The sequence below is a fragment of the Brassica napus genome, chromosome C3 (genome assembly GCF_020379485.1).
Source record: "Brassica napus cultivar Da-Ae chromosome C3, Da-Ae, whole genome shotgun sequence".
Taxonomy (NCBI): Eukaryota; Viridiplantae; Streptophyta; class Magnoliopsida; order Brassicales; family Brassicaceae; genus Brassica; species Brassica napus.
The window spans coordinates 27056251-27070358 of NC_063446.1; the positions used below are offsets into that span (position 1 = coordinate 27056251).

The following is a 14108-nucleotide window of genomic DNA, read 5'->3' on the forward strand; positions in this document are numbered from 1 at the left end:
TCTACGTTCAAAGCGTATTCTGATATCAATTTGTTTTTCTTCTTAAACATGATTAGATTAGTTGAACACAACCAACACTAAAATGGTATTTGTCTGTCTTTCTTCAGGATTATTCAATTATAAATATGCTAGCAAAAAAAAAAATCCTTCGTCCCCTCCTCAACCTCCCATAAGCGGCCTCCTTCGTTGATGTCTTATTTACGCGCCGCTGCTCTCCTATGACCATACCAATAAACAACAACAACAACAAGCCTTTGAATGCATCTCCACTTCTCGCTACCAGCCTTCCTTCTACAGATATAACACGGTACCGTAGTGATATCAACTTAATTTGTATTTACGGTCTTCTTTCATGATTTTGATCTTTGGTTCCAAAATCTAGCCCGAGCGTCTTAGAGAGCATGGCAAAAAAGGAAGTGACTTATGCAATTTCTTATGAATCTGATGTGGACACTAGACACAACTGAACTTCTTTTAACCCCTTTCGATATGACACAACTCGCACAGTACTCAGTTACTCATTTTTGTTTCTCTATGGTTCTTCCATTTATGAGAAATAACTTGCACAAAACGTTTGTTGGTTGTTTAGTCTTCACGAGAGATACTTACTCCTCCATTTTTTGGTAATCTTTGAGGAAAGTGTGACGAGTATTTGGCTGTGCTTAAATTTTTTTATGGTGTTATTTATTTGATTTTGTTGAGCAGGGTATCTACTTACACAATTCAAATGTGATGCTTGCTTTATCGTAATTCCTTTTCTGTGAAATACTAAATATGATAATATAAAGTCTCAATCTTTAAGACAAAGACCATAGCTGAAATTGGGCATGTGACGTTTGTTACTACTACAAGTCGAGGTGACCCAAATCACGAGGAAAACCAAACAATGAAAAGTTTGGGGAAATACTTTACAGTAAGACTATATATTAAAAATTGTAATATTATTTAGCTTTTTGGGAAAACCCTTATTTATAAGTCAGACGAGATTACTAAACTATCCAATTTAATTGTGTACTATTATCTTAATAATTAAATTAAAAATTTTAATGAAGATTATAAATTATGTGCAAAAGGTAATATTTGCATATCCAATTGTTCATATATACTATGTGCAAAAGGTAATAATTTCACAACATAATAAATGAATATGTACTATGTATAAACACTAAGTTTTCCATAATTATTGTATGAAGTACACATTTTAAAATTAATCTTATATGTAATTAAAATTAATAATTGTCATTCAAATAATAAACAATTTGGCTATTACACTTTCAAATTGTCATGCATATGTTCAAACTTAGATTGTCATGCATATATTTAAACTTAAAGTGTTATGCATATATTATAGATAACCTCAAAATCAACTATGTAGAAATTACTATCAAATTAATAGATCTCTATATCATTGATACATTTTTTTCTAAATAATATTTAAAATGTTCTAAATTATAAAACCAATGAAGTAATATTAATATTAGAAAAACTGGTGCGTAGCGCCGAAAAACCACTAATTCTACTATATAATTAAGCAAAAACAATATCTCGTAAAAGAAACGTAGCGGCCTAAAAAGAAAGTTACATCTCATCTGTAAGAAAACCGAAAAATAGAAAATGGAGAAAAGTGAGACAGAGGGAGAGAAGGAGGTAGGTCTCTTGCCCTACAATATCTGCCTAACCTACCTCATATCTCATATATACCCCTTTCTTTTCATAATAGTTGATGTTTTAGAAGATGTTTATTGTTTCAAAATAGATGAAGTTTTGATATATTTATATTATTTTTAATTTTATCGAAAACTGTGTAACCAATTAAATTTTGCAGTCATTTTTTTAATTGGTTGAATGATTTTTAAATTATATTTATAAAATTACTTTTTGAAGAAAAATAGATTTCTTAATCTTTGTGCAATGAATAAAAACATCATGTATTGTGAAACAGATGAAGTATATCACATGTAATCAATGGCGGAGCCAGTGCTACACCAGGGCGTTCAGATGACCCATATAAGCTTTTGTAAAAAGAAAATTATACATGTATTTTCAGAGAAAAAAACTGATGTACTTAGTTTATTTACCCCTGCCAATTATATCTGATACCAAGTTGACCCCTCTAAAATAAATTGCTGCCACCGGCCCACCGCCACTGCATGTAATCCTATAATTCTCAATTTTCAAATTAGTTTCTTAAAACCAAAATGAGCAAGGAAAAAAAAAGAAGAAAAGATGATTATGATGATCCATATGAATGACTAAAATGGAAAGTTATGCTCTAAAGTGGAAATATCCCTTAGTCCTTAGGTCTTACCACCTTTTTCTTTACTTTATTATGCACACGCAAAAAACGATCATGTATCCCTTAATCTACTTTATTCACATCATCCAGATCGTCGATATCTACCACCTTCCTAATACATAGATTACCATTTACCACCTTCTTCATCTACTTCTTCTTATATACATGAACCTCACACGTTTTAGAACACTAGATTTTGAGGCTCGTGTATATATCAAACTAATCTATGTATGTGTGTGATTTTTTTTTTGAACGACCGTTTGTGAATCAAGTATATATTTATTGTATGTATTAAGATGGTAGATTGTAGGTGTGTAAGAAGAGAGAATCTAGTGGGCCGCAAAAAAGGAGAGAAACTGACAGAGCACGTGACAAGAGACAGCGAAACAAACAGAGTAGTGAACAGTCTTACTCTCTTTTAATGAACCCAACTCTCTCTGAATATTATTTCTGATTCTTCACATGTCTTTCTCATCTTTCTTATTCCCTACCAGTGGTTGTGTCGGGGAGTTCACACTAAAATAATTTTACATTAAAATATATATTTTTTATTGATCGAAGAAATATTTTAATTTTATTAATCAAAAAGTACTTTTATTCTATAATTTTTTTTTTGGAAATTTATTTTAAATTGTATTAATAAATATAATATATTTTTATTTTAAAATCAAATTGTATTAAATTTTTCTGGTTTTGAGTTGAAAAAACCACTAACATATTTTTGTTAGTGAACTTAAAATTATGAAATTAAACATAAAGTTTTATATTTAGTGCTTTTAAATCTTGAAATAATTCTACATTAATAAAATCTAAAGCTAAAGCTGTAAAATTGACAACTTAATTTTTAAAGTAAAAATCCAAATCTACATCCCTACCAATCAATCCCTTAGATTTTCATATCTATCCGGTACTCCTTTGTTTCGGCTAATTAGAATCTTTTGTTTTCCTATTTTTAATATTGGAAAACCATTTATATAAGTTATTTTGATACATATTTTATATATTTCAAATCTTAACTAATGTAGTATGTGTATAATTGATCATTTTGTTTGATCAAAATTTTCATATAAATATGTTTTGAAGGGTTTTGCAATTTTTCATAACCATATTAACAATAACGGTTACAACTATGAGATGATACTTATTTATTGTAAATATTTAGTTTTCTAGTTGTTGAATTTTATTTAACCAAGCATTATTTTATTTTAAAAAGAATATGTCATATAACAGAAAAAGAAAGGAAAACGACAATACAAATTATTAAATACGTACATGAATTTGTTTCATTTATACGTAAAAATATATATGTTATGAAAGTGTTTCATATTTAACCATGCACTTGCATAACGTGTTATATTTTTTTAATTTTTTTGAATAAAATGTTAAATATTTTCGTAATTTCTACGTAATAGTATTTTCATTTGTACGTAAAAGTATTTATGTTATGAAAGTTGCAAGAAGTGTTATATTTTCTTATTTTTTAGCATCACATTGTTATATGTTTGAATTTGTGTGAAGTGTGAACTTATATACATAAGAATTTAGACTCTCTGTAAAATTAAAACATACACGGTAGCTCCGCATCCATATGGACAACAAACGGCGACTGTTTTCTTGCACTGCGTGCAAGGCTGTCTGCCTTCGAATTCTGCATCCGTGGTATATAAATGAGCTATTGAAACTTCTCTTCAACACCTTTATGTCTTCCAAATAACTTGCAAAGGCTGGCAATTCTTCTGATTTTGAAACCATATTCACCAACTGAGACAATCCGTTGCAAAAGTAACATTAAATTGTTGTAGATTCCTCATATACCAATGGCCCATATAAGAGCCTCTATCTCCGAATGGAGTGGCGACTGATTTGCTCTTGTATTACTCGCTCCCACTAAGCTATCAAAACCTTCTAGTGTGCTATACCACCCTTGTCCCAAAAATGCATTCTAATTTTTTCATGATCCATCCGTAAAACACTATGGCACATAAGCACTTTTTATCTATACAAATAGTTTAGGTTGGACTATGACATTTATTTAACTTTCTATTTTTTATCCTACAACTAATTTATTTATTATTAAATATTTATCATATCCAACCTATTATTTTAATATTTTCAAAATATGATATCTAAAAAAATATTCTTAAGTATCTTTTTAAGACTGCATTTTAATAGTATATATTTTAATATCTTTTTATTTAAAATGTAAACATACATTTATTTTTAATATTTAAATTTAAATAATAAATTTCATAATTTATATCAACTATAATTATAAACAAATATTAATTAATTTTTGATTTATAGAATAAGAAATAAAATTTCTATAATACTTATATATACATATTCGATATTCATAATTAAATTGATACACCAATTAATAAATAGAAAGTAACTTAATTAATTTATTAAATATTTTATAAATTATAAAATTAAAGAATAACATATTTTCATGAATCTTACAACATAAATCAATTTATTAAAACAGAATATTAAAGTAAGATATATAAACTAAGAAATCATTTCACATTTTAATATACATAATTAAATGAGAATATTAAAAATAATTTAATATACATAATTAAATTAGAATATTAAATCATTTAAAATAATTTAATACATTGACATATAGTTAACTTTTATAATAATAAAATAAATTTTACTCAATATAACAAATAAAAAATAAATTTGTACTATAATTTAAAGCTTTAAAATATAAGTAAAATTAATTTTGGGTGGGGTATGTAAATGAATTATCTTATTTTTATAAAATTTTATGCATGTAAATTTTAAATTATCTATACTTTAAAAACAGATGTTTAATAAAAATACATATGCATAAAATTTCATATGGTGTGTTCTTCATTCTGTTCTTCTTGATGAAAAATATACAAAAAGGCTTGTTAATTTCCATGACTTTCTAGTTTTTTTTGTATTTCTATAATATAAGCATACAAAGGTTTTTTATGTTTGTTTCATTTAATTTAGTTATACTCTTCTCATTACTTTCTATTTTCCTGAAGCATGTTTTCTGTTGATATTAATGTTCGGTATTCTTGTATTGTGGACTTTGCTGGTGTAGAATGCTTTGAATTTTAATTTGTTGATCGACTCCTATATGTGCCTTTTAATTTCATATGTTTTTCACATGTTCTGGAATTCTGTTTTATGTTTTAATGGGTATATATTTCAAGATCAATATTTAGACGTTAGCCTTAACCGTAGTTAATGATTTTGAGAGATAAAATGATTCTCCAGAAGTTGAGACCTTCCAAATAGATGAGTCTCCAAAATAACTGAAACTCATAAAGGTGGTTCATATTTGATATAGAACAGAGGGTCGAAATTACAAAATAAGAAAAAGAATACTTTCATTATTAGAAAATGGATGTGGTCACTTTCAGAATCAGAGTAGAAGTCATCATTATCTTCTCCTGAATCGTCTATTTAATCACCATTCAAGGCACCTGCTGCAACAACCGACGCTCTTCTTAGTCTCTACTCATTGTTTCGTTTATGGTCATGGTGTTATCTCTGGATATGTGCTTTGAAAGTGGATTCTCTCATAAACGAAGAAGACGCGTTTAATGTCTGGGTGTCGCGTAAGTTATACCTGTCGAAGACATGTGTATAAACTTACAAAAGGAAACATATCCACATATATACATTAGATATAAGCAAACATCAAATATAGTTTCTTTTTATTATATTGACGTAGAGTTATTCTTAATATCAGTTTAGTTTCCTTCCAAATGGTGACAATGAACTCAGATGTTAGTTACAATAAGCACACTACTGCCCTCTACTGTTTCACTCTCATTGGTTCTTAGGCTCCACAATCGTTGCATATAGGAAGGATGCAATAGTTCACATTTTCGAAAAGAATAAACAAAGATCTATATTTCACTGCGAAGGGGGAAAAGAATGCGACTGTTAATGAATAAGATATGTAGACTTCTAACGATATAAAATCTTTATTGTTTGTCTGGTTCTCTATAATTGTGTCTTGATAAAGAGAAGCTATAAAATGTTGCATTTAGTCAGACCCACAAGCATGTAAATCTGTTAGTTATGATGAGGTATCTCAGAAAAATTTTATCTATCTCTTTATGTGCACTTTAATCAGAAATACTAACATGAAGAAAGCAATCTAGAAAGGAATTAACCTCACTACCACCATCGTTCTTCACAGCAACCGGAACTGCTAAACTATTCCCATCTTTCAGACACAGAGATATCTTCTAATCATCTCCAGTACTCGGCACAAATAAATCTGCACCCACCAAAGAAGAAGAACGAAGAAAACAAATCTGCAAGATACGATCATTATTGAGTAATCACATATTCGAATACGATCCCTAAGGTACTCACCAGTTTCAACACTGAAATTAATTTCTAAAAGAAGATTGTTGAATGATCATCGAACGTATCCATGGTGGCTTCGTCATCTCTTCAGAGATTTGTCAGAATCGATGAGGCAGCCATGACTGGTGTGCAGTTTTCTAAGGATTCTAATGCCTGTGAAGGAGAAACTGATGAATCTGACAGAATAGAAAACCCTTATTTATAAGTGTAGATTGGGAGCCTTTGAGCAAGGAGAGTCCATTGAATGATGGATAGTGGGAGACGTGGGTCGGTGATGTTAAAGCCATCATAAATGACGACTATTGAATGTAAACTACAAACAGTTACGACATCCCGTCGTCTTAGCAAAGTGATGGAACTTCGATCGACAATGCAGCAGACTTTGTCAAGGGAGAGATGAAGTTATTGGGTTTATACATTAAAACATCACGGGTTTGTGCATGTTTTCACTAAGCTAGTCCAATAAATTAGCCAACCCACAGATATCAATATAAATTTCGTTGGAAGCCCAAATAATAGAAGCTTTAGTGAACGAAAAAAAACGTGAGTCCAAGAATTAAGAATCGCCACGTGTCGAAGAATGCCCCATGCTGAATGATGACATGGAGGGCTGAGGTGAGAGAAAAACCTGTTTTATTATTATAGATAGATAGATTCTATAAAACTAATGCCTGCAAAAATATTTAATAAAAACGACAAAATATTTCACAATTTATTTTTAAAAACAAAGGTATTCACTTCACTTGCAAGTTGCAACCAAACAAACCTAGTCCCCCACTTTATCCAATGGTCTCTTCCGTGCTCTCTACTTCACAAATAAAACATTTTTCTTTTTTCCTTATTTACCATTTTGTGACACCTAAAGAACGACAGATACCACATTTTTCTACATAGCTCATCAGAATATAAAATTAATTATATAATTATATTATATGAAGATATTAATATTATTTGGCTAAAAACCCCACTTGACATATTCTACTATTGTGGGTGCTCTTATGATTTTAGTTTTGTTTTTGTAGTAAGCAAAGCTTAAAGCTTAAATATAGAAAGATGTGAAGAGAGAAAAAATTGGGAAGTGAGGAAAGAGTAGTCAGAGAGACATGAGCATCAAGTGCTGTAGAAGAAGCAACAGAACACTGGGCCTGAGAGTCTCTTCAGATTTGCCAGTCTTTGTATGACCACACTCTTCTTCCCTTCCTTGCATTTTATCTATCTATTATAACACTTACAATATTGGATATTTTAATGTTGTTTTGATTTTACACAACATGGCAAAACTCCTTAAAAGCTCTGGTCCTCGTCATCTGACAATTTTTTTATTTCTTACAAAGTTATATATATATATATATATATATATATATATATTTATTTATTTCTTAGATTTTACTTTATGAATGTTGTGTGATACAAATATTTCAGTTAAATATTAAGTAATATAAAATCATGCTTTGACTTTTATTTTAAAAAATTCCCCATGCAAAACCCTAATTTTAAATTTAGTTTTATGGTAATAGAGTGTGACTAATTGATAGTAATCTCCATTATGTATTTTTTTTTTTTGAATTGAATGTAAAATTTATTCAGAAACAAAAAAACTTCGTTTGTGTTTACAACTTTTAATTAATCTCTACTTTCTAGTTGGGAACTAAAATAAGAGATCTGTTGTGTTGAAAAGCAGAGAATCCAGTAGATTAAGCTGTTGCAGCAAACCAAGTTTGTAGCCCTTTGTCATATCTTCCATTCTGCAGCGTCTGCAGAGATAGGAGACGGTTGCGGACCTGTTTGTCCAGCTGTCGAGTTAGGTGTTCTGCTGATGTTGGTTTGGTATCATGTCTTCTTGCGTTTCTTTCTCACCAGATCGTGTGGATCGACAATTGGAAAACGTACTTAGTGATGAAGTTCGTGAGATGATCACGAGTAGAGTCTGAGATTAACTCCATGATCCCATTCCACTCAGCTGTGAAATCTGTGCCTAGTAGTCCTCGAATAAGTGAGGTCCAAATTTGCATATAGTAAAGGCAGAAATATAACAAATGTTCTCGTGTCTCAACTGGATCTTGGCAGAAGCTGCAACCCGTGTTGATACCAGAACTCCACTTGGCCATTCTTTCTCCTGTTGAGAGCCAGTTATGAACTGCGAGCCATGCACAGAAAGCATAGCGAGGAGTTGCGTAGGCAAACCAGATACTTCTATGCCAAGTTACCTCAAGGTGAGGAGACCGTAGATAGTTCCAGGTTTCTTTTGTCCCAAATCTTGGCTTATATGTGTCTCCTTTTGATTTCCAGAGGACTTTGTACTCGACCTGTGCGTCATGCCCTTGTTGCTTAGTCTGAAGGATGAGCTCAATTGCTTGCAACTGCTCATCTCTATGTCGACGCCTCCTTCTGATAGACCATGCCTCAGCGACAGTTGCGTGGAGTGGGATACCCATATCAATCACTCCTCTACGGCCAATGGCATCCAGTAGACACCCTTGTTCAGTCCAGTTATCGTACCAGAAAGATGTTTTCTACCCGTTGTTGACTTCCATCCTACAGCATACCCTAACTATGTCTCTACATTTCAGTAGCTTTTTCCACATCCATGATCCTGCTTGAGTGTCTTTCTTTGCTGCCCAGAAAGAGCTCTGCCTTATCAAATACGTTTGAATCCAGTTAACCCACAAGGAAAATTGATTTGATACAAGCCACCATATCAACTTCAGACTGCAGACATCATTTATTTCATTCAAAGGTCTTAAACCAAGTCCTCCCTCTCTCTTTGGTTTGCAGACCATTTTCCATGACAGTTTGGCTTTGTGCGTGTTCATATCTACTCCTGACCAGAGAAAGGAAGAGCAGATGCTATCTATCTCACAGAGACATTGTCTTGGTAGACGGTATGCAGCAAGCCAAAAGCTCGCAATACTCCATAGGATTGAACTGATCAGATTTAACCGGCCTGCAAATGTAAGATAACGAGCAGTCCAAGAGTTGATTCGGTTGCGAATTTGTTCCAGCAAAGGCTGATAGTCTGTTGCTGTCAAACGCCTAGTGACCAGAGGCAGTCCCAAGTATCTAATAGGTAAACTCCCAGATGTTAATGTAAATTTTGTCTCAATCTCTTCTCTAACTTGTGCTGAGATTCCCGCTAAATACATCGTCGTCTTCCCCATACTGATTTTTAATCCTGATATTCTTTCAAACTGCTAATGATAGGTCATGCTGTTTTGTAGAACTCAGCAGTGTAGCCGTCTGGTCCCGGTGATTTATCATTTGACATGCCAAACAAAACCGACTTGATTTCATCTTCTTTTACTTCTTGCGTCAACCTTGCGGCCTCCTCCTCTGAACACCGGAATGGTAATAAATCTCGAAGATCCTCAACTGACATACCCTCATAATCCAAAGGTTTTTGTTGAAGGAAATTCCTAAAAAATTCCTAAAAAACTCCTAAAAAATTCCATTATGTAATAACTTTTATCTTCTCTCTAAAAAATTCATAAAAAAATTCCATTATGTAATAACTTTTATCTTCTCTCTAACTATAAAAGTAGATATATATAAAAAAGGGACAGACCTCCTACAGAGGGAGAAGCTAGCTAGTGTGCAGTAGCGGTCCCAGAACTTGACTTTACTGGGGTCAGATATATCTGAATTTCAAAAATTTAACAAAATATAGTGTTGCTGAGGTTTGAACCTAGGTTATTTGTGGTGTCAAAGGGTACCAAAGAACCAATTTTGCTACAAATCCTTTAAGAAAACCTCTACAATTTTATTTATTTTACTGTTTTAGGGGTGTCATCTGATCCCACTTGGGTCTTACTGGGTCCGCCCCTGCTAGTGTGCATGCAAGTTGCATCTGAGGAGTATATGTTTAGAGAGAGAGAGATCAATTCAGAGGAAAAAGTGACAGAAAGTGGTCTTCTTTGTCTGTCTCTGTCCTAAACTCAGGAGCCCTAGCTAATCTCTGAATCCATCAAGAAAGCTACATAACCCTTCGAGGAAAGCTAGAGAAGAAGAAAGATGATGAACCTTAGCGGAACTAGTGGGAGAACAATAGACAGGCCTCCATTTACACCAACACAATGGCAAGAAATGGAGCATCAAGCCCTAATTTACAAGTACATGGTCTCAGGTGTTCCTGTCGCTCCTGAGCTCATCTTTTCGATTAGAAGAAGCTTGGACTCTTCCTTGGTCTCTAGACTCCTCCCTCACCAATCCAGTAAGCCCTAAACTTAATTATTATTTTTATATTTTTGTTCATTTAAATTAAGGTTTTAACTAGGGTTTTATATCAAACATCATGATAACTTTAGGTTCTTGGTTAATTGAATGATGCAGTTGGGTGGGGATGCTACCAGATGGGATTAGGGAGAAAACCAGATCCAGAACCAGGAAGATGCAGAAGAACAGATGGTAAGAAGTGGAGATGCTCAAGAGAAGCACACCCAGATTCAAAGTATTGTGAAAAACACATGCACAGAGGAAGAAACCGTGCCAAGAAAGCTCTTGATCAGAATCAGACAACTGCTCCTTCAACATCACCATCTCTTTCTTTCCCCAACAAAGACAACCCAATAAGCCCCACCTTGTCTTCTTCTTCCTCTAGTTTCATTGACACTTACAGTAGGTTTGGTGTTGGTAGTAGGAATAGTAGAGGCTACTTCAACAACCATTCTCTTGATTATCCTTATCCTTCTTCTTGTTCACCTAAACAACAACAAACTCTTGAGCATGCTTCTGCTTTGTCACTTCATCAAAACACATCTACTTCTCAGTTCAATGTCTTAGCTTCTGAAACTGACCACAAAGACTTCAGGTTCTGTGCTTTGTCTTTTATTCTTGAAAATTTTGGGAAGCCATGATCTTTAATTATAACAAAATCTTTGTTTTAATTATGATTTCAGACATTTTCAAGGGATTGGGGAGAGAACTTTCTTTCCAGAAGCTTCTAAAAGCTTTCAAGAGTCTCCATACCATCACCAAGAAGCGCTAGCAACAGCATTGAATGATCCCTACCACGGTAGTAGTTCTGATCATCATCACACATACTCATCCTCATCATCTCGACATCGAGATTATCACCAACAACAACAACATTTCGTTTTGGGGGCCGACGAGTTCAACAAGTCCACAAGAACCGTCTTCTCAAACACATCTAGACAAGGTCATCAGGAAGAGGAGAAAGATTCACCGAAAATAAAGAAGTCTCTTCATCATTTCTTTGGTGAGGACTGGGCACAGATCAAGAACGCTTCAGATTCTTGGCTTGACCTTTCTTCCCAGTCAAGACTCGACACTGGTAATCTTCTATCTTATATGTGCTAATAGCTAGATAACTAGGATAAGACTAAGCCTTAACCATGGTGAATTTATATGAAAATTATTAAAGAAATATCGTATGAAAATATAAAATTTATATTCTTAATAGAATTAATATTTTTGGCCCTTAAACAATTTTTTTTAATTTTTTTTTTGTTAATTATATAATTTGTTTACTTATGAGATGATCTCATTTTTAAAAATATTTTAGGTCAAAAAATCACTTATCGCATAAGAACCTAACGTTTAGACCCAAAAATCTCAGGTCTACTATTTGGTTACAATGAAACTATGTCAGCTAAGTTTTATATCATGATTGAGAAATTTAAAAATTAATTATGGTCAACAGAAGCTACGTTGTCAATCCTATTTATCTTCGATATTTTTCTTATTTTTGTGTCACTTTTTTTATTTTGGTTATTGCTCGATATAAATATTGATTTTTTAGTTTATTTCCATTTCATTATTTTGTTTTGACCTGAGATTTATAAAATGTTTAAGATCTAAAATTATTAAAGAGATACATACTTATGTTAAGATCTGCGTCTTGTGCAGAATAAATATTTTATATTTATTACTTATTTTATGTTTTTCTGCCTATTATGAAATAATAAAATAATAATTATATATTAAATAACTAAGAAATCAATTACTATTATGTAATAAATTGATGTGCGCATATAAATCAAACGACCGCTCTTGTTTATTCACAATCATTTTAGGATAAATAAATTAAAACAATCAATTTATCTATCGTATATGATATATAATTAAATTTAAATGATATTAACATATATATATAGTATATTTTTAATATGGATATTTATTAAATGAGATTTCTACTCATATGATTTTATGATTATTTGCATATTTGTATAACAAAACTTTACACCAACGATTTTTTTTAATGTGAAGTGTTTAGTGGTTTCAATAATTTATAATCATTTAAAAAAAAACAATGAAGATTTCAAAATTAAAATATTAACTTTTCAATATATGTTCAACGCAGATATTAAAATATAAGTATGCATTTTCATACGATGAATAGTCTAATTTAAATGATATGAAATATATATATATATATAACATAAACACCTATTAAAATAAAATTATTTATTCATATGATTTTATAATCATTGTATTTTATTATAGAAAAAAAATTAAACCTTGATCACAAAAGTTTATGTGAAATTTTTAACAATTTTAGTAATTTATAATTGTTTTAAAAAATTCAAAATACAACATATACAAAAAAAAATTAAAATTTTATTATATGATTAATGTAATTGTGCAATTTATTTTAATAATAAATAATTAAACAAAAATGATAGAAAGTATTCCGTTTGTTAGCAAATCTTTATAATTTAAAATCATTAATTGCCATATATATATCTTAATTACATTAGGTAATTCCGTATGTTTTATTTAAGTAAATAATATATAATAATTTTAATGTGATAAATGAATTGTCCATAATGGACATACTATATAGTATAACATTTCCTAGCAATTTAATTTTGGACTAACAAAATTCTCAATTGATTCTCAAACTGTCGAGTAAGCAAAATTAGCATTCCAATTACGCGACAAGCCAGAATGATATTTTTTTAATTAATACAAACTACGTATAACTTTTTAAATGTTTCTTTATCAATAGATAGGGGATAGCAATTTTAATTTACTGATTGTTTTTAATAATTTAGCTTTGATTTCTCACGTAGCTGAATAAGGTCAGATAGGATCAATGACGGGTCTGCGCCAACACACACAAGTTTGAAACGTTGAAGGGTCACATTTCATCTATTTCCGTGGGACATTGGAACAACACACTGTTTACAGAGACCCTGTATGTGTACATTTATGTCTGAACTCTCAATTGTATCTATGTTTTGTGTTTAGAGGTCCAACAAGAAAAGTGATCCGACATCTATATCTGTGTTTCTCTGGCTTTTCTCCAGCTACTGTTTTCTTATCGTTTTATTTTATTTGGTTGTAGCTGAAAGAAACACTATATATATCGATTTGTTTCTTAGGACGGCAAGCATCTTTAATTGCTTACTTATGAAATTATTATTATTATTATTATTATTTTTTTTTTTTGATAATCCAGGGTTCTCCACTTACGTGGATCATTCCCTGGGCC

At 31.4% G+C, this 14108-nt stretch overlaps 1 protein-coding gene and 1 long non-coding RNA gene across 2 annotated transcripts; one reads left to right on the forward strand and one right to left on the reverse strand.

The window, feature by feature from the left end:
- Positions 1-5569: 5569 nt before the first annotated feature.
- LOC111206386 lies at positions 5570-8031 on the reverse strand. The gene is made up of 2 exons (XR_002658613.2): positions 6460-8031; positions 5570-5906 (listed from the first exon to the last, which is right to left on the reverse strand). It is a non-coding gene; the product is annotated as an uncharacterized LOC111206386 (long non-coding RNA).
- A 620-nt stretch (positions 8032-8651) lies between these two features.
- On the forward strand, positions 8652-14009 carry LOC106389165 (growth-regulating factor 5-like). The gene is made up of 7 exons (XM_022699515.2): positions 8652-8871; positions 8948-9725; positions 9877-10003; positions 10437-10865; positions 10985-11462; positions 11551-11945; positions 13687-14009. Exons 4-7 carry the CDS (start codon positions 10667-10669, stop codon positions 13692-13694), a joined length of 1080 nt encoding a protein of 359 aa, XP_022555236.1. The 5' UTR covers positions 8652-8871; positions 8948-9725; positions 9877-10003; positions 10437-10666; the 3' UTR covers positions 13695-14009.
- Positions 14010-14108: the final 99 nt, after the last annotated feature.